Raw genomic sequence first — 23,226 nt, forward strand, 5'->3', positions numbered from 1 at the left:
CACAGCAAAGAGGAGTCTTTATTGACTGTGGTACTTTCATGTCTTATTTCATAACTGAGTAGCGCTGTTGTTGGACAAGTAAATGCTGTTTTGTATGACTTTCAAAAACATTCTTTTTCAGCACTGATTTATGGTCTCAGATCTGGTTGAACAGGTACAATGGATGAACTGAAGGAGACTGAAATATTTGTGGTACTTATGTTGCTGAGGAGACAGGTAGGAAGCTGCTCTTTGGGAACAACAATCTGTTGAAGAGACAGACCCTGACACCCAACATGTGCCTTCTTCAGCTGCCAAAAAATATTACTTTTCCCTCCAGCCTTGCTTCCCCTTTGCTACAAATGTCACTTCATTCCTTTAAAGTAAGTTCAGTTACTGTTAACTTTGCTGTTTATCTTTGCAGACTTTTCTTTTTAGGATAATGGGAAAATATGAAGAATTGCTATGTTGAAACATTGAAGAAATAATACTCTTTTGCTCAGCAAGAACTGAAAGTGGATGGAGTCTGTTCTGACTTCAGATAAGGGAACCACATTACTACTTCTGTTAGCACAGGATGCATTAATAATTAATATCAGAGTTTGTATGATCTATTGCCTAAACATTTAGGTTTTTGGAAGAATAAAGAAGATTAATATCGACAACTTTTTACCTCTTGATTCCCAAAATGGAACATAAACTCTGGTGCTGCAGCTGATGATTTGTGGAAGGTTTTTGTATTTCTGTTTTCTCCCTGTGATTGTTGTTCAACTGATCACAGGTATTTTTAGAATCAGGTAAAGTAGGAGCGGCTTGGTTAGCCAGTTCTGAACATGTGGAAACATGATAGAATTCAACTAATCAAGTCCAGTATTTGGATAAAACTTGTAAGTCATTGCAGGAACTCAGATCTGGAGTGACTCTGTTTTTACCAGTTTTAGAGAGAATGTGTTAATTACTGGAAGCCTTTACCATGTATGTCAGCACTGCTCTCAGTTAACTTCTTGGTTACTTTAGCAACTGCTTTTTAAGGCAATTTGAAAGAGGGTTTTTTTGGTGTTGGCTTTAACATTTCCATTTGTTACTATGCAAAAGTAACAGGCTAGAGGCTAAATGGTCTTTAAATACTGTTCCAGTTCCAGAGGCAGAAACTACTGGGAGCTTTGGAACAGCTGTCTACTTTTACCCTTAACAGCGTCCACTCTTTCTCTAGCGTCCATTGACTTGTTTAGTCCTCTTAGCTTTCATTTGGGTTAAAACCATTTAAAGAGAATTTAATTGAGTTTAAAAAACCTTTAATATCTCAATTTTCTGTTGTTTCTGATAGTTTTCTAATGTTTGACTTAATTTAAAAACATTTCTAATAGGAAGCTATCAAGAGTGTTGTTCATCCCTCAACCCTCCAGCCACCTTTGTACCTTGTTAAAATACACAGTTCTCTTATTTTAGCAATTATTACATGTAAGTATATCTATACATATGTGTGTGTATATATATATATATATAAAAGAGGTTTCTCAGCCCTTCTTACTGGGCATTATGCATTTGCTTTTCAAAGTCTGATTTCATTCTCTGTAGTAAGACCAGAGCAGTCATTACTATTAAAGCAATTTTATAGCATTCTGCAAAGGGAATACAAATGCAGTTGCTGACCACTTTGAGCCTTATTTGCACAAAGATGATTTCTTTAATTCAGGAGATAAATTCCTTGCTACCTAATTCTTGAAAGGCTTTTATTTTGAGGTAACTCTGATTTGTCCCTACAGAAGAGTTGTCTGTTGCCTGCCAAGGAGCACTACATCCTACCAGCTACATCTCATTTAGTAGACAAATGACCCAAGTTTGATTAGGCTACAAGCCAATTTGAAGGACAAGTCAGTCAGTGCTGAGTATACCTTCTTTATCAATAAGATGTGAATAACCCAACAAAAATACAGAGGTCCTGAAATGATGGTTGTTTCTTTGGAGGAATGGGGGTAGATGGTGGAAAGAGAAGAAATGGAAACTCCTTTTAGTCCTGGCACTTATAGTTGAGTTCGGTGAAATTTTTTATTGGTGATAAAAAATCCTGAATTTTTCACTGAACTTCACATGGGTAAAGAAAGAAAAATGCTGAAAAAGTTGAGGGGTTTCATGGCAGTGCATTCTAAACAAACCATCTCCCTTCTTTCCCTTGAGCTATCTTATAATTTTAATTGATTCTCTGCATTGAGACTCAAAGTGCATGATTTCATATCAAATGAGTAAAGTATGATTTCAGATGAACTGAAATGTTTTGTTTGTTCCTTCAGTTTAAAAAAAAGTTCATTATTCAAGACCATTTGACCTGAAAGGAATTAAAAATATTTTGGACCTGCCAGAAAACTAAATAAATGCATGTTGACCTGTTCTAATCCCTCTAAAGCTCACAGATATTAATGCTAAATTTATCTTGAGAAAGGAACCTGCCTGCAGGTGCTGGGGAGATGGTTTCCCTGGCAAACCTTGGCGTTTGTCCCTGTTCTGCCTGAAGCTCAGGGGCTGTTCCCAGGACACAGCTTTCAGGGATGGGGAGTGGGAGCTGGGAGGAAGCCCTGGCATTTCTTTCCTATGAACTGCAGCAGGAAAACTGACGGTGATTTCTTTTCACTTTTGCATTTGTGTCCTCACAACTTTTGCCTCTCAATTTGCCTTTTCACCAGAAGGTTTTGGTATCCTTGCACCCATTCTTCTTCTTTCCTTCTTCCCTACCATCCTTCCCCCTCTCTCCAGCCCCAATCCATGTTCATGAAGAGCACTACCTGTTGAAAGCACATTTTCCCTGCTGTCATTGCCAGGACCCATCTCCCTCCCACCCATCCACCACAATAGAAGGGCAGCATTTCACAGTTTGCCTTTTGTAGGGCCTGACAGATTTAGAGCTCTTGTACAAATAACAAAAGAAGCCTTTGCCCTTGATTTTGAAATGCCTTGGGACTAAACCTCGTGCGCTTTCACTGGAGCAGAGACTGATTCTCTCTTTCAGGGTTTTTTACTGTCATTTTGAAGTTTAAGAAATTCCTGCATCCTCCAAGTGAGCTTTGTCCTTCCTACAGTCTCTAATCAATTGCAGCTGGGTTTGTTAGTGCAGAAGGTCCAAGCAGATTCAGCAACAAGGATATTTTAAAAACATAGGTAAAATTGTAACTCCTTCCCCTCAGTTTTAAATCCTGCCAGCATAAGTAGCCAAGGCATCATGTATTGCAGTGCCTTTGCTCAGCCTGTCCAGATGAGGTTTTCTTCTTCTAATACTCCAACTAACTTTTTTTTTTTGTCTGTCTCTCTGACTGCTGATTTATGGCATAATATTCTGAGATGTACAAGAAGTCGGTTGAACTTACGGATATTGCAAAATACACACATTTTTTACCTTAGAATTTGGGAAAATTTCTTCCTATACTTCTCTTCACAAGGTGAAATGAGCAGACTGTTTACTTTGTCTAATTAAAAGACCATTATGATTATGTAGGAAAGAGGAGCTGTTTGCATTGTCATTTTTGCAGTATGTTATTTACACTGATGAGTTTTATATTCTACTTGACATCGAGAACATTCAATTGTATAATTTACAACTTTGTGAGACTTTATAACTGAGAAAAGTGCTGCCCTTTTAAAAGGATGGAATAATTCCACTTTGAAATGTTTCCAAAAGACAAGACTTGAGGTTATGGCTAAAAAGCATAGGAAAGATACATATTTGCTTCAGCTGTTATTTTCAGTAATATTTCCAATGATATATCGTTATTTTATGTATTTCTTTGTCTTTTCTCCCTGATCTCACCCTCCTGCCCCGGATAGGAATTTGACTTTTGTTACCTGTGTGGTTTTTAATATTATTTTGTTAAACTGTAATTAAACTTCATTTCCCCTTCTTGCAGAATACTTGGCTTATGGAAAGACAACTGCCATCCCATGTAATCTGTTGTTATTCAGGTCCTGCACCATGGCTTGGCATTTCATTCTGTTAAAAATGCAAGTGGGATTGTTAGACATGTCACCTACAAAGCCAGGGGGTCAGCTTGGCAGCTTACTTAATGTGCTAATTTGCTGTAATTTAATCATGCTTGGAATATGGATTGGACATCTGAGTATCTCGGTGGCAGACTTGGACTCAAATAGCCCATAAACACTTCGTTAAAGCCTGGTCAGGAAAAGTGAGTTGTGGTCGGCTCCTTGATCCCTTGCCTTTGGGACTTCAGGTGGGATCTTTGGGGCTCGCAGAACTCCATGGAGCTGTGGCTCTGTGCCCAGTGCCTGTGTGGAGATGTGGCTGAACTCTGCAGTTTAATTAATTATGCATTAGCTGCAAATGAGATTGAGTGTGGTGAGCTCCCTTTGTAGCTCTCTGTGAGTGATACAGAGCAAAGCCTGCTTTCCCCGGGCACAATGTGCACTCCAGGGCTTGGGAGGGGTGGAGCCCTTTTCCCAGGCCAGATGTGGGCTCTTGGAGTGCGTGGGGTGTGGTAAATCAGGCACCTTGTTGTGCAAGTCACAGGCTCTGCAATACAGGCCAGCTTACAATGACTTGTCAAAATATTTGCCAGATAGCACTTCTTAGATGCAATCAATTAAGTCAGTGAAACTTAGAAGTTGGCCCCTAAATTAATTTCCTAGAGTAGCTTTTTTGCCCCTTTTTGAGCTTACTTTTAAGCACTGAATTTGGGCATCTTGCTCATGCATTATTTGGTGCTAAATTGTGAAACCTGTATTTGCATTAGTAAGGCTGATAGCTGAAAATTTTCCAAAGGATAAGTTTCGCTGTTGGACAAAAATTTGTATTCTGTTCTCAGAGAGCTCCATTTCAACCAGGTCACACAGACTGGCTGGTTTACTGGCTGGTTTGCCATTTCTTTCATTTCCCCTTTTTGACTATTATGTTGTAAGACGAAAGTTAAAATTTTAACACAGTATGTGTCACCATTTAAAAAAAAAAAGTTTTAGCCTGGGGTATTCTATTACCTCGCTCTCACTTAATCTTCTAACAGTGCAATTATCTCTCATCTTTATGTTATTCTTTGTGTGACTCTGGTCCTGATGAGATCAGTTTAGTTTTCAGCTTATCTTTTTAGTATTGTTATATCTTTTCTCTTTGTTGTGATATGCCAGAAAAGATCTCCCTGGCAGCACCTAGCTGTGGTTATTCTTAGTGCCTCTGGCCTGGCCACTTGCCACTGTGTCCACCTGGCCATCCATTTTCACTGCACTAATTGGTTTACCCTTTGGAAAAACTTTTTTTTTTTTTTTTTTTTTTTTTTTTTTTTTTAAATTCTCTATTTTTCAACTTTGGTAGGTTCATCTTTGTTTTCTTTAAAACACTGATTCTCTGATCTAGGTTTAGATTGCATATTAAGAAGAAGATCTTCCCTGTGAGGGTGATGAGGCCCTGGCACGAGTTGCCCAGAGAAAGTGTGGCTGCCCCATCCCTGGAAATGTCCAAGGCCAGGTTGGAGGGGACTTGGAGCAACCTGGAAAGTGTCCCTGCCCATGGCAGGGGGATGAAATGAAATGAGCTTTAAGGTCCCTTCCAACCCAAACCATTTTGTGATTTTATGATTTAGGCAGGCACTTGAGCATATCCTGAGTTTCAAAGTCACTGTGCTGTTGCAAAGGTGACAAGAAGAAAAGAGAACATTGCTTGTGCCTGTGTTTTTGCAAGAATGTGCATTCACTCTGCAAACGGGGGACAATAGTTCTGCCCCAAGGAATTTACAAGAATTGCTCTCTATATGAAATACTGTTAAATACTTTGAACTCCTGATTTCAAATGCCAGGACAAGACCATTCCAGCAGGAGCTCAGCTGCTGTTATCTGCTGGCCTTCAGGCAGCTTGAGTCTGAGACCTATTTTTGGAGAGCCCAGCCCAACTTACCCCAACAGCTGTGGCAAACTCCTCCATGTCAGATGAAAGGTGGAGCAGGCTCTGTGTTAAAATGTGATTTGACCAGAAATGGCATTACCATAACTGAGAGGCAGGAGCTTGTAATGAGATCATATGGTCAGCAAGGCATGGAGCCGAAAAGTTTCCTTTTGGATGGCTGCTTCTTTGCAGATGAGGGCAGGACAATTCATAATGTTGGAGAGGATGCCTGGTGCATGCCCAGTCTTTGGTTTACTAGTGTGATCTTGCTTTTGGTTTATGTAAAAAAGTGTGAGGAATTTGATCATGCTCCTCAAGAGAATTCTGCTGCAGTAATTGCTCTTGGTTAACGATTTACCAAGTAGCAGCCATTGTTAACCTGTGAGTCAAGAAATCCCAAGGATCCCATGAAAATTGAGCTCCAAGTTAAAATTGCGTTGAGGCAGTGTCCTCCTGGAGATGCCTTTTAAACAGGGCTGACTTGGTATCCTGTACCCAGTGCACTCTGTGAGATTTCCTTCTCTTGTTTAGGCCGTTTTCAATTTGCTTTCACCTCACAGAAGCTCTCCCCCATTTTAATTCCCTGCTGCCTTTACCCAGTTTTCTTATGAGTGATCTATAGCAGAAGGGTCCAAATTCAGACTGTAGCATGGGAAAGGGATTTATAAATTATGAAACGCCAATGTAGCTGAGCAGGATGGTTAAGGGGGAGAAGAAAGACAAGTAGAGGACATTTGGAAAACAAAGCAGAGAGCAGAGGAAGGTGAGCAGGGCTGTAAAACCAGCAGAAATAAGTTTTTAAAGAAATGAAAAATCAGAGAAACTATTGGTTAGGAAATGAACAAAGCACATGATTGTGTGCAACTGGACTGAAAAACAAAACCCCAAACTGAGGAACTTAAAAATGGGAGAATGAATCACTAGGGGATAAAATCCAAGGTTTAATGACTGTTCATTGTTGACTCCAACCTCCATGGGTTGGGCTTCAATTTACCATGGAAGACAAACAAGGGTTTTGGTAGAATACATGATCAGGCTAATTGGAGGCTGATTAGGGAGTCAGTTGATCACAGAGGACTGATGCAACAGAAGCCTACAGGATCTGAGTGGCAGGGAGTGCTGCAGAAAGATGGCTCATGATTTAAGGTGCAATTCCCAAGAGAGCAGTTCTCTGTCAAGCCGTCAGTGGGGCTTGGTACTTTTCCAGAGGTGCAAATGTACTTGAGCAGCGGGAAGCTGAGAGCTAAAGCAAGTCCACCCTGTCTACTTCTGCTTCGGTACCACACAGCCTGTTCCTCCTGCATTTGCAGCACCGAGGGATGGATGGGCTCATGCCTACACTGGGATTGTAGTTCCAGGCTTGGAGCGGCACTGCCACCAGCTGTGGTGCAGCTGAGCAGGGCTGGGTGCCCAGGCCTCCTGTGCTGTCACAGATGTATTTGCCACCACAGCAGAACGGGCTCCAGCTGTGCTTCACTGGTGCTCAGTCTGAGTCACTGGGGTGAAAAACATAAAAACAACAACGCAAAAGCTAGCGGTTTGCAGCAAGGAATGGGAAGCTGGCAGTTCCTTCAACAATGTGTCCCAGGAATTGAGATGAGTGGCAAAGCAGCAGATCAGAAGTGCTGGTCCTCGTGTGGCTGCAGAGAAGGTGCTCAGCAGTCGGCTCAGGTGTTCGTCTGCTCCCACACTGACAGATGAAGTGTCCACAAAAGCAAACCAGCTGCATTTCAATGGTGGCTGGCTGGTCTGAATGCTGCACACTCAGGTTTGAAATGAAATTCCAGCTCATTGCTGTGCTGACAAGCTGCAGATGATGGCTGTGAACATGACACACAGTTCAGTCTCCCAGCTGCTCATCCTGGTCTCTGCTCAGGGCTTTCCAGAAAGTTTCCTTCTCCCTATCAGAAAGAGGAGGTAAAATATTAGAAACTGCTTTATTAGGACAATATTGCTGCTGTGAGATTGGGGAACCCTAAGGCTGGTACTGTTAAAGTGCAGTTGTTTCATAAGGACTGTAGGTGCAGCCATATTTTCCTGAAAGGGGTCATGAAAAAAACCAAAACAAGGTCATGAGCCAGCAACTGTGGATTTGGTGGATGTCCTAAAGGGAGTGACAGAAAACACAGGGAGAGGCAGTTTTCATGGCAGGCAGTGTGTTCATGCTTCAGTAACTCAGAGCAGCTGTTTGAGCTTTGCCTGCCATGATGGGTGAGGCAGAATCAGGAGATGTCATGTAATTGGGTTTCCATAAAGAACATGATATCAAACATTCATGAACAAGGCGAAAATTCCCAGAAAATAAGGTGGTGTCATCCCAAACTGTTGCAGATGGAGAATTCTTCTGAAGACCTGCAGAGGCAATACTAATTTACAACGTGGGCACTTTTTATTCCTTCTCTGGAAGATGGTCTGCAGTTGTAGGAGAAAATTACTGAAACACCACTGAGTTTTTAGCTGGCATTAGAAAAAAAGAGGGGTTGAGGGATTTTTTGGATGAACTGTTAGAGTGCTGCTGTCTTTTGATTTATTTTGAATGAGCAGCAAAAGTGAAAAATAGAAGCTTGTCTCTGAGTGGTTAATTTTCACAAATGTGAATTTTTCCTAGCAGGAGCAAGAGGGTTTCAACACAGGCTGTTGTGAGGCTCTGCAAATGCTCTCCATCTCTCTTGGGAGATGGAGAACAAAGTTGGCACCAATAATTAGTGGCTGATTTGGCAAAAGCTGCTGAAAATTGATATCTGAGGCAGAGGTCTTGGGATGATTTAGTAAAACAGTGCAGTTTGAGATTACTTTTGTGATGTTAGTGTTCAAAGTGCAGGGGTGATCAGAAGCAATGTAATGTGCAAAATGTGAAGCAGGAATATGGTGTCTTATTTAGTTCTTTGTGCTTTCTCTTGAGCTTTTCTAGCCTATTGTTAGCAGTACAATGATACAGCAAAGTTACTGATGTTAACTAAGGAAAGTTGAGATGCCAAAACACCACAAATTTCTCATTTACTACAGATGGAGCTTTGTTTCTCTTTGCTAAGATAGGGGTATTAATTTAACTTGGATGTAACTGTCATTTAGGAGCAAATCCAACATGGAAATAACATCGCATGGTCCAGAAAATCCAGCAATTCATCATTCAAGATCCTGAGAGGCAGAGCAGCACTGGAGGAGGACTCTGTGGGGTTTGTGGTCAGGCATGTGTGGAGGCATCCCTGCCCATCTGGGGACAGCCTCCGGGAAAGAGCACTGGGTGGGAAGTTGGGATATGAACCAGAAATCTTGCAGCTACTGTTGTAAATGTTTTGAGCTGTGTTTCTGGTCTTGGGATGGTTCCAGCACCAGCTGGAGCCAGTGTGGCTTTCCTTCTGCTGGGAAACACGTGGGGTTGGTGCCTCAGAGGTACCAGTGCCCACTGGATGTGTTGTCTTGAGATGGAACAGTTGAGGGGTGAAGGTAACTGTGTGTATGGGGAATTTTTATGGTCCAAAGAAAATTTAAAGTGGTTGGTTGGCACCTACTGGCAGTGAGATGACTTCCAAGGAACATCCTGGTAACTTTTCTCAGGAGTTGGCAGGACTGTAGGGACTACAGTGTGACAGTGATGAAGTGAGCAGCAAAGAGGGAGGACAGGCAGTTTTCACTGCAGTATGGTAGGATCACATTTTGCCTCTGGCTGATTTACTCACAGCAGGAATAAAGACACCGCACCAGGAGTTAGTTTGACACATAAGGGAAAGAAATGAAAGCACAAAAGCTCAGATACCTTGACAGCCAATCACCCACCCAAATAACAGCCCACTAGCCAGCAGAGCTTCCTGTCCACAGCCTCACTGCAGGGCTCAGGCTCTCCCTCTACCCAGCACTACTGTTCTGCAGTAGCACCTCTGATAGCTTTGCCTTGCTGCTGATTGCTTTAGCTTTTTATGAGCAGCAGAGAGAAGACATGACCTGCAACCCCTGCCAGTCTAGGCTTACTTTCTTACAGATCTTTTAAGATTTATGCTCAAATTTTACAGTAACTGTGATTTTTCTTGTAGATCATGAATATATGATTGCCTCATGGTCCCACAGTGAGTCCCCACTGTGATGGCTTGGTCACAACTTCTGAGCATTAGCTAGGAAATTTTAACACTGAAGTTTTCCTGATGGAGTAAACCACAAGGCAGGGCTGGAGCTGGCTGCCTGGCAGGTCTGGAGCCTGATAAAGAGCTGCCTCCATTGCTGCCAGGCCAGGCTCATTCGCCCTCCATGGTTTATGTGGGAGTGACAGCTGGGCTCTTTGTGAAGAATGAATTTTCATGCTGAATCATGGATTCTGATCAGACTAATTTTAAAAGCTTGTGGCCCCAGGAGCAGAAGCTGGAGGGAGCCTTGAGGCTGGCAATGAGAACGTGGTGGTTGTGCTTGTTAACTACATTAAACGTTGCTGTTTGGGGAGAAGGACATGGGGGCTCCATGGGGATGTAGGATCATGACGTGGGACCTTCTCTCTGTCCACTGAGCAAGGGGAGCCCTGCCAGTGCAGCGCAGAGGAGATCCCTGCAGCTGTGGATCTCAGGACAAGCGTGTCCTTGAAGCTTGCTGGAAAATGGCAAGAAGCTGCGTCTTTCAGGGGCTGTCCTTTGCCTGGAGGTCTCTTCAAAGAGGACAGAGACCAGCTTCTCACCACACAAGGCACAGCCTGGGGCCCGGGGCAGTAACGATTGCTCCGTGTGGGTTGGGGATGCCTGGTGTGTGTCCCTGCGGGCAGCCGGAGGCTGTGCAGGTCGGTGTGTTGTTCACACCTCAGTGGGGAGCTGTGGGGCACTCTACTCGGGCTGCACATTGCCCAGCACCTGCTGACACAGCAGCCTGAGGCTGCGAAGTTCAGGCAAGAGCACAGATGTTCTTGCGATGAGCTCAGTGATCTGGTGACTCATTCCCTTCCCAAGCAGCCACTTTTGATGTGAAAACTTCAATAAATGAAAATGGAGAATCCACTTTTGTAACATTTCCAAGAGCTATTTCTCATTTCTGGTTTGAAGGTGACGGCTTGGGCTTCCTCCCTTTGCTTCCCAATATATTTCTGTGAATGAAGCATTGGGACCTTTACTCAACTCACAGCCCTCTCACCACCTTTGCTGACCTCTCCAAGCGAGCCTTTCCTGACATTTGCTAAAATCAAGAGGTTTTTAGTGGTGATTCTAGTCTCTTGTAATGCAAATGGTAATAATGATATTAATACTAATCATTGTTATTCTGTACGATGAAATGTCAAGATTCCATATTTTCAAGTTAATTTTTAGTGGGTAAGTGCCACATTAAGCATGTCCATCTTGTCAGAGAACATGCTTTTCATATCACAGGAAATGTTAGAAATTATTAGTAATGAAGGGGACAACTGTCGTGCCTGGTGGGTTGGTCTTTGACATGCAGTAATGCAAAGTGACATGGAAAATTCAGAATGAAGGGTGTAAAGCTGCTCAAAAAATTGTGGAAGTTGCTATAAATTAATTAATCTTGTATCTAAAATGTGGTACTGAGCTGTTGTGATAAATAGGATCCATGTTACTACTGTTGGATTGCATGTGTGTAACTAGGAAAGGAGCTAATGGGCTGAGGCCAGGGGGACTGGTTTGGTGGTACCTGCCTGGATAGCAAAAGGTTGTAGTGGCAACTGCACTTACCTTGAAATAGGAGTCTGTGGGCAGTAAGATCAGACTTTGAGGTATGTGTCTATCTTTAACTGTTCTAAATAGAGGCTATCCTGGGTAGCACAGGATCCCTGGACAGTGTATTTCTGTCAGAAGTACTTTTAAGCAACAAGTATTTTACTGCAAACAGCTCCATTCTTCTCATCAAGATTCTCATCATTGGTATGACTTCTCTTTTGGGCCTGTATTTATTATGCAGTATTACTTTGTAGAAAGTATTGCTTTTAGTTTGCAAAATAAAAACATTTTAGGCCATATTTCTCTCTCAATTAGGTAATTTTTAATTGACATTACATGAAACTAATATATCATTATTAGCTGTTACATAACACTTAGAACATAACAAATACTGCTACTTCAAATTTGTCTTAGCTGAAACCTGAACCTCTCCTGGCTGATAACTCATTTGTCTGTTTGATTTCAGCCTCCAACCTCACTGGTTTGGACAATCTCGACAGCGCGCTGGGCCTTGTTGAAGAGCAGGTGCAGAGATCGAGGCAGCGCCGTCGAAGGCACGCGACAGAGGATGATTACAACATTGAGGTCCTCCTGGGGGTTGATGACTCAGTTGTTCAGTTCCATGGGAAAGAACATGTTCAGAAGTACCTGCTGACCTTGATGAATATTGTGAGTACAGCCCTGCGTGCTGCCTGGCGGGAAGGCTCTGAAAGGGCTGGGAATGTAGGTTGGGTAAGCCACTTGAATAAGAAGTAAAAGATTTTTCTCGTGGTAGGAGAAAAAATAACTCTAGGAGGGAAATCCAGGCCACTTTCAGAAAATCCAATAGGGAAGAAACAAAAAAAAAAAAACAAAAAAAAAAAAACAAAAAAAAAAAAAAATGGAGCCAAGACAGAAGCTGAATGTGGGACTGTTAAAATGTTCAAAGTCCTGCTTATGTACTTTGGTGGGTGGGGACACAAGGTCAGGGGCTCAGGTTTTTGGAAGTCATTATGTTTTAGCTGTATATTCCCTTAATCTAAGCTTCCTGCTGAGGAACACAGTTTGAAGAACTGTCTTCAAATAAGGTTCTAACAGAAATTACAGTTGGCTTTTACATTTTTAAAACTACTCAGCTAAATTCTTTGATTTCTCAACAGCCACTTTAGGTCCCAGGGCACCTCCCCGCTCCTTGTTCACACTGCAGTAAGATGTTATGCAGTATAACACTGAGCTTTCTTAAATTGATTTAGTATTTACTCCATGACTGACATCTTTAGGTTTCCTTAGTTAAATATTTAATCTTCAGAACCATAGTCTGTGCAACAAACTATATAGTGTAGGAGTGATGAAAGGAGACACTGGGGAATATTGTGTTTGAAAGAATCACTTTTTATTTCTAAATATCAATGCAGCAGTCCTCTAGTACCCCAGACAGTAAGCAAGGATGCTATTTTTTAGAAAAGAACCAAGACTTGAAAAATCATCCCAGATCAAAACCAAAATAGATTTTATTCTTTTGCCCAAAAAATAGAAGTAAATGATAGCCCCCCTAAAAGGCAACTCATTTGGGGATGACTTTCTTCCTTCTCCTTCCCATCTGGAATAGGAGTCTTTTCTCAATAATACACAGTTCTGAAAAAGCTTTGGGCTCAGTGAATGTGTGTTCTTAGTAAAATAGTGTTGAGTAAAAATTTGTAGGTCTGCTCTGTTTTTGACAAATGGAGTCTGACTGCTGAAGTTTACAGTTGTGTCAAGAGGATGAGCCTGTAGATGACTCCTTTCACTTTACAAAACACAGAGGCAGAAATCCAGGCTATTAGGTAGATTTGCCTGGGATGTAGTTTTTCCAAGATATACTTTTTCAATTATGAAGCTTGGTTTTTTCTTTCTTTATTATGTTCTTTTAGCAATGTGCACAATATCACTGTTTTTCATTTTAAATGAGAGCTGGAATACAATTTAAGAAAATCCCCTGTGTGATATAAATTCAGTTATGACTTTTTGGAACAGCATTGTAAATAGTTAAAAACCTGCCCTAACACTGGAGTTATGGGGTACTTGGTGTCTGCTCTGATGGCTGTAAATGCATATATTCTAACAGAAATGACATAGTGAATTTCATTTATTTGTGTGGTTTGTTTCCTCTGAGGCTTAAAACAAAGTCTACAGTGAAACAGATGGTTTTATGCATCTCTAAATTAACAAGTCAAACAGGCCAAACCAGGAATGTGGCAAACAAGCCAAAATAGATTAAACAGGACTCTTTACTTATCATCTCACTTAAATCTATTTTTAAGGATTAAAATATACAGTAATGGTAAAGAAGCCATAAATGTTCCAGCTCTGGAATATACTTTTTCCTAATTTTAGTAAACCATCCAAGACACAAATTGCAAGAAATAACAACTCTTAAGCAGCCTGTCTCTGCAAGTGGTTTAGAAAGTGCAGCCTGTGTAACCATCCCCACAGGGCACAGCAGCTCTTGGCATAGGCAGCAATTGTTCTGTTGAGAGCTCTGAGGTACAAGCATGTCTTTTGGGGACTGAGGATGTGTCCCATGCCTTGTGCCCAAATTCGAGGAGCTGTTTGAAATCCCCAAGGCCTCTTGAGAGGCTCTGGATAATCACTGGCAGTCATCAGTGTTGTCCTATTCTTTCCTTCAAAACTCAGCTGGTTTCTAGACTTTGTATTTTAGCAGAGGGGTGGGTGATGGTAACCAGTGCTGTTTCCAGCTCTAGCACAGAGAGGCAAGAGGACTTTGTTACTGCAGATGGTGGTGCTGGGGACCTGTATTGTGTCAAGGGACATCACAGTGCAGAACCTCTCCTTCCCCTCGGCAGGGCAGCTCCAGCTCTTGCCCTCATTACTAGATGGGTGCAAGGTGTAATTCTGTGTAGAACATGGCTTTGGTCTTCTTTCCTGAGATTCACAGTGATTCCCCCATTGTCCTCTCTTCTACCTCTTTGAATAGTTGGGGGTTTTAATTTAGAAAATGACCCCAATATAAAAGGCTTTGGGGTCCCTGGCTGTTGGGGGTCACATGTATGCAGTGTGTTTCTGATGAGATGTGTAGGTCCGAGGTCACTGAAAAAGAAGAGACAGCTACAAACAATTCCAGCTGTATTTTTAAATCTAATCAGAGATCCTCTCATTACCATCAGATTGTGTGTACCCTGCTGGTTTTAGGATGTAATCAATTAGCTTCCTGTAGTAACAAGGCATAGAATCAATTAGCTTTGTATGGTAACGAGGTAGTAAGCATATAATCAAGAATGCACAGTAACAAAGTGAAATAATAGTGAAGGTGTTTACTGGAGATAAAACAGGTGATCAAATAGTTGAATTTCTGAGGTTCCAAAAATGTAATAAATCTTAGGTGAATTGCCTCTCCTGGGGCAAGACATTACTTTCCCAGAAGCAACTCTGAGCATGGTTGCTTCTCCCGCTGTGTTTGATCTCCTTGTGTGTGATGGCGTGAACAGTTGTCCTTAACTAACTTTTCCCAGGGATCTTGGGTGGAACCCTACCACCAACCCAATCAAAACAATATTTCTTTTTTTTTTTTTCAAGCCCAGTGCAATGACTGCAAATTCAGTAAAATCTGTTTTGTGCAGCTTAAGTGATGTGTTACAGTCCACACCTAAAAGCCATGAAGTGAGAAAAAACAGGGGCTGGGTGTCCTGGATATCTTGAATAGCTGTGCTAATATTTATCCCAAAGTTTGGAAATGAAGTCACTCCCAAACAAATGGTGATAGATGCCAGAGGATTTAACACATTGGGCTGCAGCCACGTATTGTCTGACTGTGCGCCAGCCGTTCCACTGCAGTGAGCTCGGCCTCATGCCTCCCCTTTTTCATTCTCCAGTCATTTCCTCTGGAACTCTAGTTTCTCTTGACCTCGTCTCTTTTGTCTGCTCAGCACCATGGGGACATTCAGTCACCTTTGGAAAATATGCCATGATTTTCTCTTTAGAGACCCTCGGCTGCCTCTCGCTTGCACCATTTTCATTTGTACGTCATGCTGTGTTTTTTCCTGGGAAGGATATTGGCCTGCACAGTCCTCTGCATTTCCAAGCGTGAGCCCACACATTGCACAAATTAACTTTGTATTTATAGCATGCAGGAGCATTGCTACAGAGGAGAGATATTTGGGTGGATTCTTGTAGCTCTTTACTTACTCAAGAACGTAGAAGGTAATTCAATTTCAGCAAGAAGGCATCTCAAACCCCCAGTAATTCTATCTGCTTGTATAATGGTTTGGGAAACATTAGGAAAGTGCAAGGCTAGAAGTGGCATTGGAGAATTACCTTGCTGGTTGGGAAAGAAAAGGTTTTCACTGCAGGATGCTTTGGGAGGAGGAGAAGGGTGCTGAATGGATGTCATTGAGTTGAATGGCTTGGATGGGTGCACTGATCACAGGGTGAAAAAACTGGCTGGATGGTCAAGTCCAAAGGGTGGTGGTGAACGGAACCAAATCCAGTCGGAAGCCAGTCCAAAGTGGTATTCCCCAGGGCCAGCAGTGTTTAATATCAGTGATCTGGATTAGGGAATTGAGCGCATCCTCGGTACACGTGCAGGTGCACCAAGGTGGATGGGAGTGTTGATCTGCTGGAGGGCTGGGAGACTCTGCAGTGCGATCTGGACATGGCCTCAAGCTGCTCCAGGAGATGTTTAGATTGGATATTTGGAAAAATGTCTTCATGGGAAGGGTTGTCCAGCATTGGAACAGGGTGCCCAGGGAAGTGATGGAGTCACCATCCCTTGAGATGTTTAGAAGATATTTGGATGTGGTGCTTGGAGATGTGGTGTTGTGGTGGCCTTGTCAGTGCTGGGTTGATGGTTGGACTTGATCTTAAAGAGCTTTTCCAAGCTAAAGTGTTCATTGACTCTGAAGTGGGTGTTGTTGGTAGCCACCCCTGGTGCTGAAATTCTCTGATCATTTCATAACCCTCTTAAAAGTAGTTTCCAGGGTTAAGCAATTTTCAGGGGTAAAAAATATTTTAATTTCTTCTCCATTCTTTTACTGTAAAAGGACTGATATTACAATATTTATATATATTCATGTAATGGATATATGGCCAAAATATTTGTGATACCAAACTCCATCTCCTCAAAGTAGCTAAGTGCCTAATTGCTGGTATTTCAAAGGGAGATAGACCCTAAATAGGATTTATGCCTCACTCTGGGCTAGATTTATCTGAGTATTTAGTCATTTACTTGCTTTTGAAATCAGTGAGAATCAGAATTAAAAATTAACTCATGGGATTTTGTATCCCCCAGCCTTCAAGTGAAACTTCAACTCCAGAACAAATACATTAAACAACTTTTCATTTGAATAACTGAAATCAATGAGAGTTATGCAGCTGGGGGCTTTGGAAAGTCCCTGGAGTCTTTCACCTGCATCTTTCAGCACTACACATGTCTTTGAAATTGTGGCCCTGAGGCGCTGTTGAATGTGTTATCTGTCCTCTTTAATAGGATGTACATGATACTACTATTATAGATGAGATTTCTGCTCTCATATCTCTGGCTGATGAGGGATGAAGATTTGCAGGTACAGAACAGCAAGTCCCTAATGAGAGGAAAGGGCAGAAATGCCATCGGTTTCTAACTGACAGTTGGATAAAAACCTGAAAGCATGTCTAATTCAAGCTGTTAAAAAGAAAGTGATGATTGAATACATTGAAATAATGGTGCTCCCTATCTTCAGAATCACGCTTTTTAAACTAAAAAGCATTTTTTTTAGACAGCAAGGATAGTTCAATAATGCAGAATTTGACTGGATTTTTGAAAATTAAATAATTCATAAGCTCCAATGCTCATTATTTAAAATAAGTTTATTTTAATATGGGCACTTTAAATTTGAACTAACTCTAAGAAGTTCCACAAATAACAAATGTAAGTCCAACTCTATTCATCTGAGGGACTTGAGCTGTCAGTAGCTGAATTACAGCTTGTTTGAAAGTTTAAATATATGTATGTGAGTTAACTCCACCTTTTGACTGTTCATTATAAACCAGTAGCTGTGGCTGGTGTGAACAGTGTCTGAAGAGGCCTCCATGAGGTTATTTTTGTTCATTATCTTGATTGCCACCCTACAGCGGAAGCTGTAATGGTGATTGGGCATTCAGGGGCTCCTGCAGGAGAGACCCTCTCAGAACTCTTAGAGGTTGTGCTCATTTTCACAGGGATAATATTCCCAGTGTCAATTAGGTGAGCATTGCTCATTATTGGTAACTGGAATGTGCCTTGCTGCCCTATCACACAGGTTTTGGTACCGTCCTCAAGGTTGAGGGTAGGTACTGTTAAAAGACAGATTTTTTCCTTTACTCCAAATACCAACATGAGCTTTAGCCACAAAGCTAGTCCCTTTCAGCCAGGGACTTCTGAGTTGTGACAGTGTGGTTTGTGTGATGGAGTGTGGATAATTAGCTTTCAAATTCTGGATGCTTTTCTTAACCAAACCACTTAGAATTCAAGAGGTCATCATATTTATTACTTTGACACCACACCCCTATCCCTTGTAGTAAAGTGATAAATCAGTCTCCTTAATTATTTTATGATGCTATAGTTGATTTTATTAACATGATCTTGAGACAGTAATTCAGAAAAATACTGAGTCTGTTGGTGCAAAGGTAATTTACAGTGTTTAGAGAAACTTCTCACAGGAGTGGTTTATGAGCAAGAATGAAAAGTTCCAAGAGCCTGCGGGAGGAACTAAGAAAAATAAATTAGTCATGAAGTCAGAAAACAAAGTCTATGACCTTTCTAAAGCCAACGTTACAGTGGAAGATGAGATAGAGACCCGTAACATGAAGCTACCTAGTGCCTTGCCAACACATCTGCTGGGGAATGTTTTTCATTTTGATCAGAAGCAGCTAACTTGGACTTGGTAACATCTACTGACTCTGACACCAGGGAAGGTAAATCAGGACTCAGACTCATATTTGCATAGAAAATGTGAGATTCTTATCTCTGTTTTGCAATGTACATTGCCAAGCTCTTGTAGAACTGCCTGGTGTATGTGGTTTTGAGCAGAATGATAGATGTTTTCCAAATGTGAGATCACAGTTTGACCTTTAAGTTTCATGTGTGTTGTGTGCTTTCATTCTTCTTTTTTCCTTGTGATGCTCAACAAAGATTTCAGGAAAAAAAAAAGAGTTCCTCTCTGAGGAAATGAGGAAATGCCTTGTAAGGACTAGAAAGGGAGACTAGGAGCCCTTGATTTTGCCTTATGACTTTCTGTGTGACCATAGCACATCCACCAGAGGAATTGATGTAATGTTATTCCTGTGAGATTAAGATAAAGCTTTGGGAATGTCAGAAATGCTCATTTGGAATCTTCAAAAGCATAAAGGAGGTGATGAAAATCTAAGAGCATAGTGGTGTTTGAAGTGGGACCACAGAAAAATAAAGTGAGAGGGGAACGCTTTTGGGAGGGTCAGATTACAGAAGTTTATGCTCAGTATCCACCATGACATTTCTGGTTCCTATTCTGTAATTCAAAACAGACGTTTCTTACAGAAATAGACAATCACTGGATGCCCACCAGGCACCAAGGCTTTGCTGCAGACAATTATGATCTGATGAATGAGCTGCATCTCGGGCTGGGCTCTAACAATGGCTTGCCAGGAGCTCTGCCATCCCACAGGGAAGGAACTGATGCTCTCCAGCTCCTCCAGTATCACTCTGGCAGAGATCCATGCATGGTCTCAGCTCTGCCTGGGAGCACATAGCCATCAGTAATTTCTGCAACAGTAGTTGTGTAAGGATGCTGGGTGATCAAAGGGCAGGCTAATCAGCTTGGATGGATCAGCAATTTGTGGTGGCTGCAAAACCAGATGGCTCTTGGTTTGTGCCCTCTCCAAATGCTCAGATGTGCCCTCTGATTGCTGCTGTCACTGGGTCGGGGCCGTTTGACACTGATGTAGCCCGAGGTTGAAGCTGTTGAATGTCCAACAGGGGTGTGTGCTCAGTAGCCCGAGGGAGCAGTGCTTACCCGGGCGTAAGGAGCAATCCATGGAGCCGCCTCAGGATGAACCCGATGGTTTATGGTTCAGGAGCCGCGTTGTGATGAAATGATCTGCCTTTTGCATAGCAGATACTAACAAACTCTGCAAGGCTGGGAACTCCTTCAAACTGCATGAATTAGTTTGCTGATGATTTGCCAAAATATGCAGATTATTCTCCTATGGTGCATCGGTTTAATTGGGGATCCAGGGAACCACCTGACTTTCCCTAAAAATCCTGCCAGCTCTATCAGCATGTAACCTGCTCTGCACCAAGACTAGCAGAACTGCAGGCTGTTGATTACTATTTGTGTTATAGGAGCTTTCAAAATTCCCTTTTAGGGTTGGGCCCTGCTTTGCTCAGTAATCAAAACTTTCCAGTGCTTCTTTTACCAAGCATGAGACACCTCACAGGCGCTTGGCTTGCCTTTGGCTTTTTGATGTATTCTATGTGCTTACTGTGCTGACTTGAAACTTGCTCAAGGCAGAAGAATTATAAAATTAGCAGAGAGGGACAGATGAAAAAAAGTAAATAGTCTTTGTTTTTCTTATGTAGCACCAATCTGTGCCAGCCTGATTTCTACACAGAAACTTTAAATAGAAATGCATGTTTTCCTTTGAAATATCCCAGAAAAAGAAACCAAAGATATCCCAAAATAGTTCGCGAACTACAATAGCTTGATGAAAGTCTCTTTACAGTGTTTCACAGTGCTTTGAATTCTTTGAGATTTACCCAGCCTTCTTCATCACCCTCTATAAATGCTGAATCACTGTAGGACATCTACCAAGATTTAATGCATTCACTGCCTTCAATTCAGGAGCTGGGATTTTGGGATGGTCTCTGTGTACATTTTTTTTCCTGTGCAGCAACTTACTTTTGGACTTACTGATCTAAGAACAACAGGAGATTGACGCTGGCTTTTCTTCTGTTGGTATTAATCAGGATGTCCTGCTGAAGTACATGGAGATGCAGTGCTGGAAAAGTACTTGAACTCTTTTTCACAGCCGTGTGTATTTATTGCACAGACATCTGAACATGTATCTCCATTGTCTGATTGTCTCTGCTTTCAAAATAGGTTTCAAAGTTTAAGTTGCTCTCAAACCTGAAGCTTTCTGATTGCACAGGCTGGTTGGTAATTTTCTGCCTGATACATTGAGCTGCATTAGCTTGACTCTGCTTTCCTGTTAGAATAAGAGGTGGAAATATGGAGAATCTGAACTAGGGATTGTGGTGGCCCTTTCAGTGTGTGCACTTTTCATGAACCTTTGAGAGCACAACATTCGCTTGGATCTTGTATCTCTAACAGCTTCCTGAAACAAATAGGTGTGATTTAGGCCGTGCTGAAGAAAGAGAAAAGCATCTATTTCAGCACATTATCTGTGTGCAGTGAGACACTCCTAGCAAACCACAGTTTAGCTCAGAGAAGGATGCTGTGTGATGAGGGCTTGGGCTCATCCTTATTAATGAAACCAAGACCCAGAGCTTTGAATTGGCCCACTGTCTTGCAGAAAATCCAGGATCCCAGGAGAATCAAGCAGCTTTTTACAGTGCTTGTGCTTTTCTGTTCATTCAGTTTGTTTGTTAGATGTCATTTGCATGAATAGTCAAACAATGTTTTAATTCTGTTCCATCAATGTTTTCAAGCCAAGTTTCCCTTTGGCACACGACAGCGATACAGTTGTTCGGTTACTCAACGATTGTTAAAAGAGGCTAAGGTTAAATACGGGAAGTTAATGAGAGAGCAGTGTGCACCAATTTGGATTATGCTTTATGAACTAATTAAATGCTTATTTACATGCTGTGTTTACTGTCCTCTATACACAGCAGTTTTTGTTTAGTACTCATTTCATGTACAGGTAGTTTACAGCTTATTTCAACCTCATATTCTTGATGTGAGTGCTCTCTCCCACCACACAAAGAAGGAGCTAAATATCCCTGCCTCCCTTGACAATATTCAAGGGTCTTTTTCCTGGGTGAAAAAATTTTTGGAAAGCAAAATGTGTTTATGTCTTACCTCTTTATAACCTGTGTCCAGCAATGGTCCTCAAAGTAAAAATAAGAGAGTTTTTAAAATTTCAGAATATAAAGTTAGTCTTCTAAAGCCTCATATAAACATGCAAAGAGATGATCTGATTTCTAGAGGGGTTGTTTACAAAGCAGATCTGAACATAACCAGCTCCTTCTACACTGCAACAAAAACAGAAGCCCCTGAAGCCACTCATAGCCATGGGCTCCTCATCCATCATCTTAATCCAAGGATCCGCTTACACATCAACCAGTAACGAGCCTGGGTCCCAGGCATCCCCCAGAATGTTCCCCAGGTGTCCCTGGAGGGTGTGAGCCTCCTCCTGGAGCTGTGGTTCAGCAGGACACTCAGCACTGTTGAAAACCTGGATGTCTACCAGGCATAAAATAAGGCTCTTCTGTCAAAAAATACTGATGAAACGAATTAAAATTCACTTTAAAATGTCAGTGGGGATTGCTTAGCAAAACCTACACTGATGTATTTAATTTTAATGATTTTTGAAGAGATAAAATATGGGCCATTAAAACTGGGGCTGATTGAAGTAGCAGGACATTATTTACCATGTTTCAAATGAAAGGTTCCCTGAAAGTTATTTATTAGCTTGAAGTAATGAATCTCGTTTGTAGGAATAAATGAAATCTAGGTCCAACCAGCAAAGCAGTTCAGTTTGGTGCAACCTTTACTGAGGGAAGGAGGTTTAAGAAAAGGAGCTTGCCTTGCAGGGATCTCATCTGCCTCTTCTAATTTGTAAAGCTAAACTCCTGCCATTTGGCCAAGTCTCATGCAGTCTTCATCACCGAATACTTAAATCAGCCTCTTTAACAGTTAGTATTTGCCCAGCTTGCTTGTAGCAGTGTTTCCTAAGTAATCATTATTCATCCACATTTCATTCTGTACTCTAAATATTTACAGTTTTCTTTTCAGTGTTCCTGGGGTGATTTCCCCGTGTGCGTGTTCAGTTATGTAGCTCTGGTATATATAAAAAAGAAGACAGTTTTAATTTGCTGGCATTTTGTAGCTTTTGTTCTGCTTGCAAAGTTTAACACTGATGAGTTTTGACACACAATAAAGCCAGCCCATGTGCCTGACCAGCTTTTCGGGGAGGTACATCCTCTTGGCAGAGTGTGATATGATGTGTCCCAGATGGAAGAGTTACAGGGTGCAGCTGAGCTGATCTGGTGAATGGCTCCTGGGAGAGAGGTCCTGTCTCTCTGCTCATTCATCCCCTTCCCTATGCATGGTCCTGCTCAGCAGAAAGATATTTGGGATTTTGCGTGGATTCCCAGGCTCCAGTGGGCACACATGGGTCAGCTCAGCTGCATCATGTGGGCACACCATGATAGCTCCAAGTCCAGTTAGGCTGGCACTTGTATACCTGCTAATCTGAAATCTCTGAGTATATGTTTATTTTAAATGATTCCCTAAATTATGGCCTGTTGGGAGACTACAATAGAGTTTGGAAAAAAAAAAACATTCCCTCTCTCATTAGTGGAATTTTTCATGTTCTAACTAGGATCACAAAGTGGTGTCTGGCCTAATGACAGAGCATAAAAGGTACCGACTGTATCACTGCCTTCATAGTTACCATTGTTAAAGTGCTGAACTCTTTTGCAGGTTAATGAAATTTATCATGATGAGTCCCTGGGTGCTCACATTAACGTTGTCTTGGTGAGGATAATCCTGCTGAGCTACGGCAAGGTAAGGAAAG

The 23,226-nt window shown here is 41.8% G+C and overlaps 1 protein-coding gene across 1 annotated transcript in view; it reads left to right on the plus strand.

The window, feature by feature from the left end:
• The window catches only part of ADAMTS2 (ADAM metallopeptidase with thrombospondin type 1 motif 2), a 177,639-nt gene that overhangs the window by 105,661 nt on the left and 48,752 nt on the right, over positions 1-23,226 (plus strand). The window contains exons 4-5 of the mRNA XM_048319915.1: positions 11,966-12,168; positions 23,133-23,216. Of these exons, the coding sequence (XP_048175872.1) occupies positions 11,966-12,168; positions 23,133-23,216 (287 nt within the window). The remainder of the gene's footprint in view (positions 1-11,965; positions 12,169-23,132; positions 23,217-23,226) is intronic.

The sequence above is a fragment of the Corvus hawaiiensis genome, chromosome 15 (assembly GCF_020740725.1).
Source record: "Corvus hawaiiensis isolate bCorHaw1 chromosome 15, bCorHaw1.pri.cur, whole genome shotgun sequence".
NCBI lineage: Eukaryota > Metazoa > Chordata > Aves > Passeriformes > Corvidae > Corvus > Corvus hawaiiensis.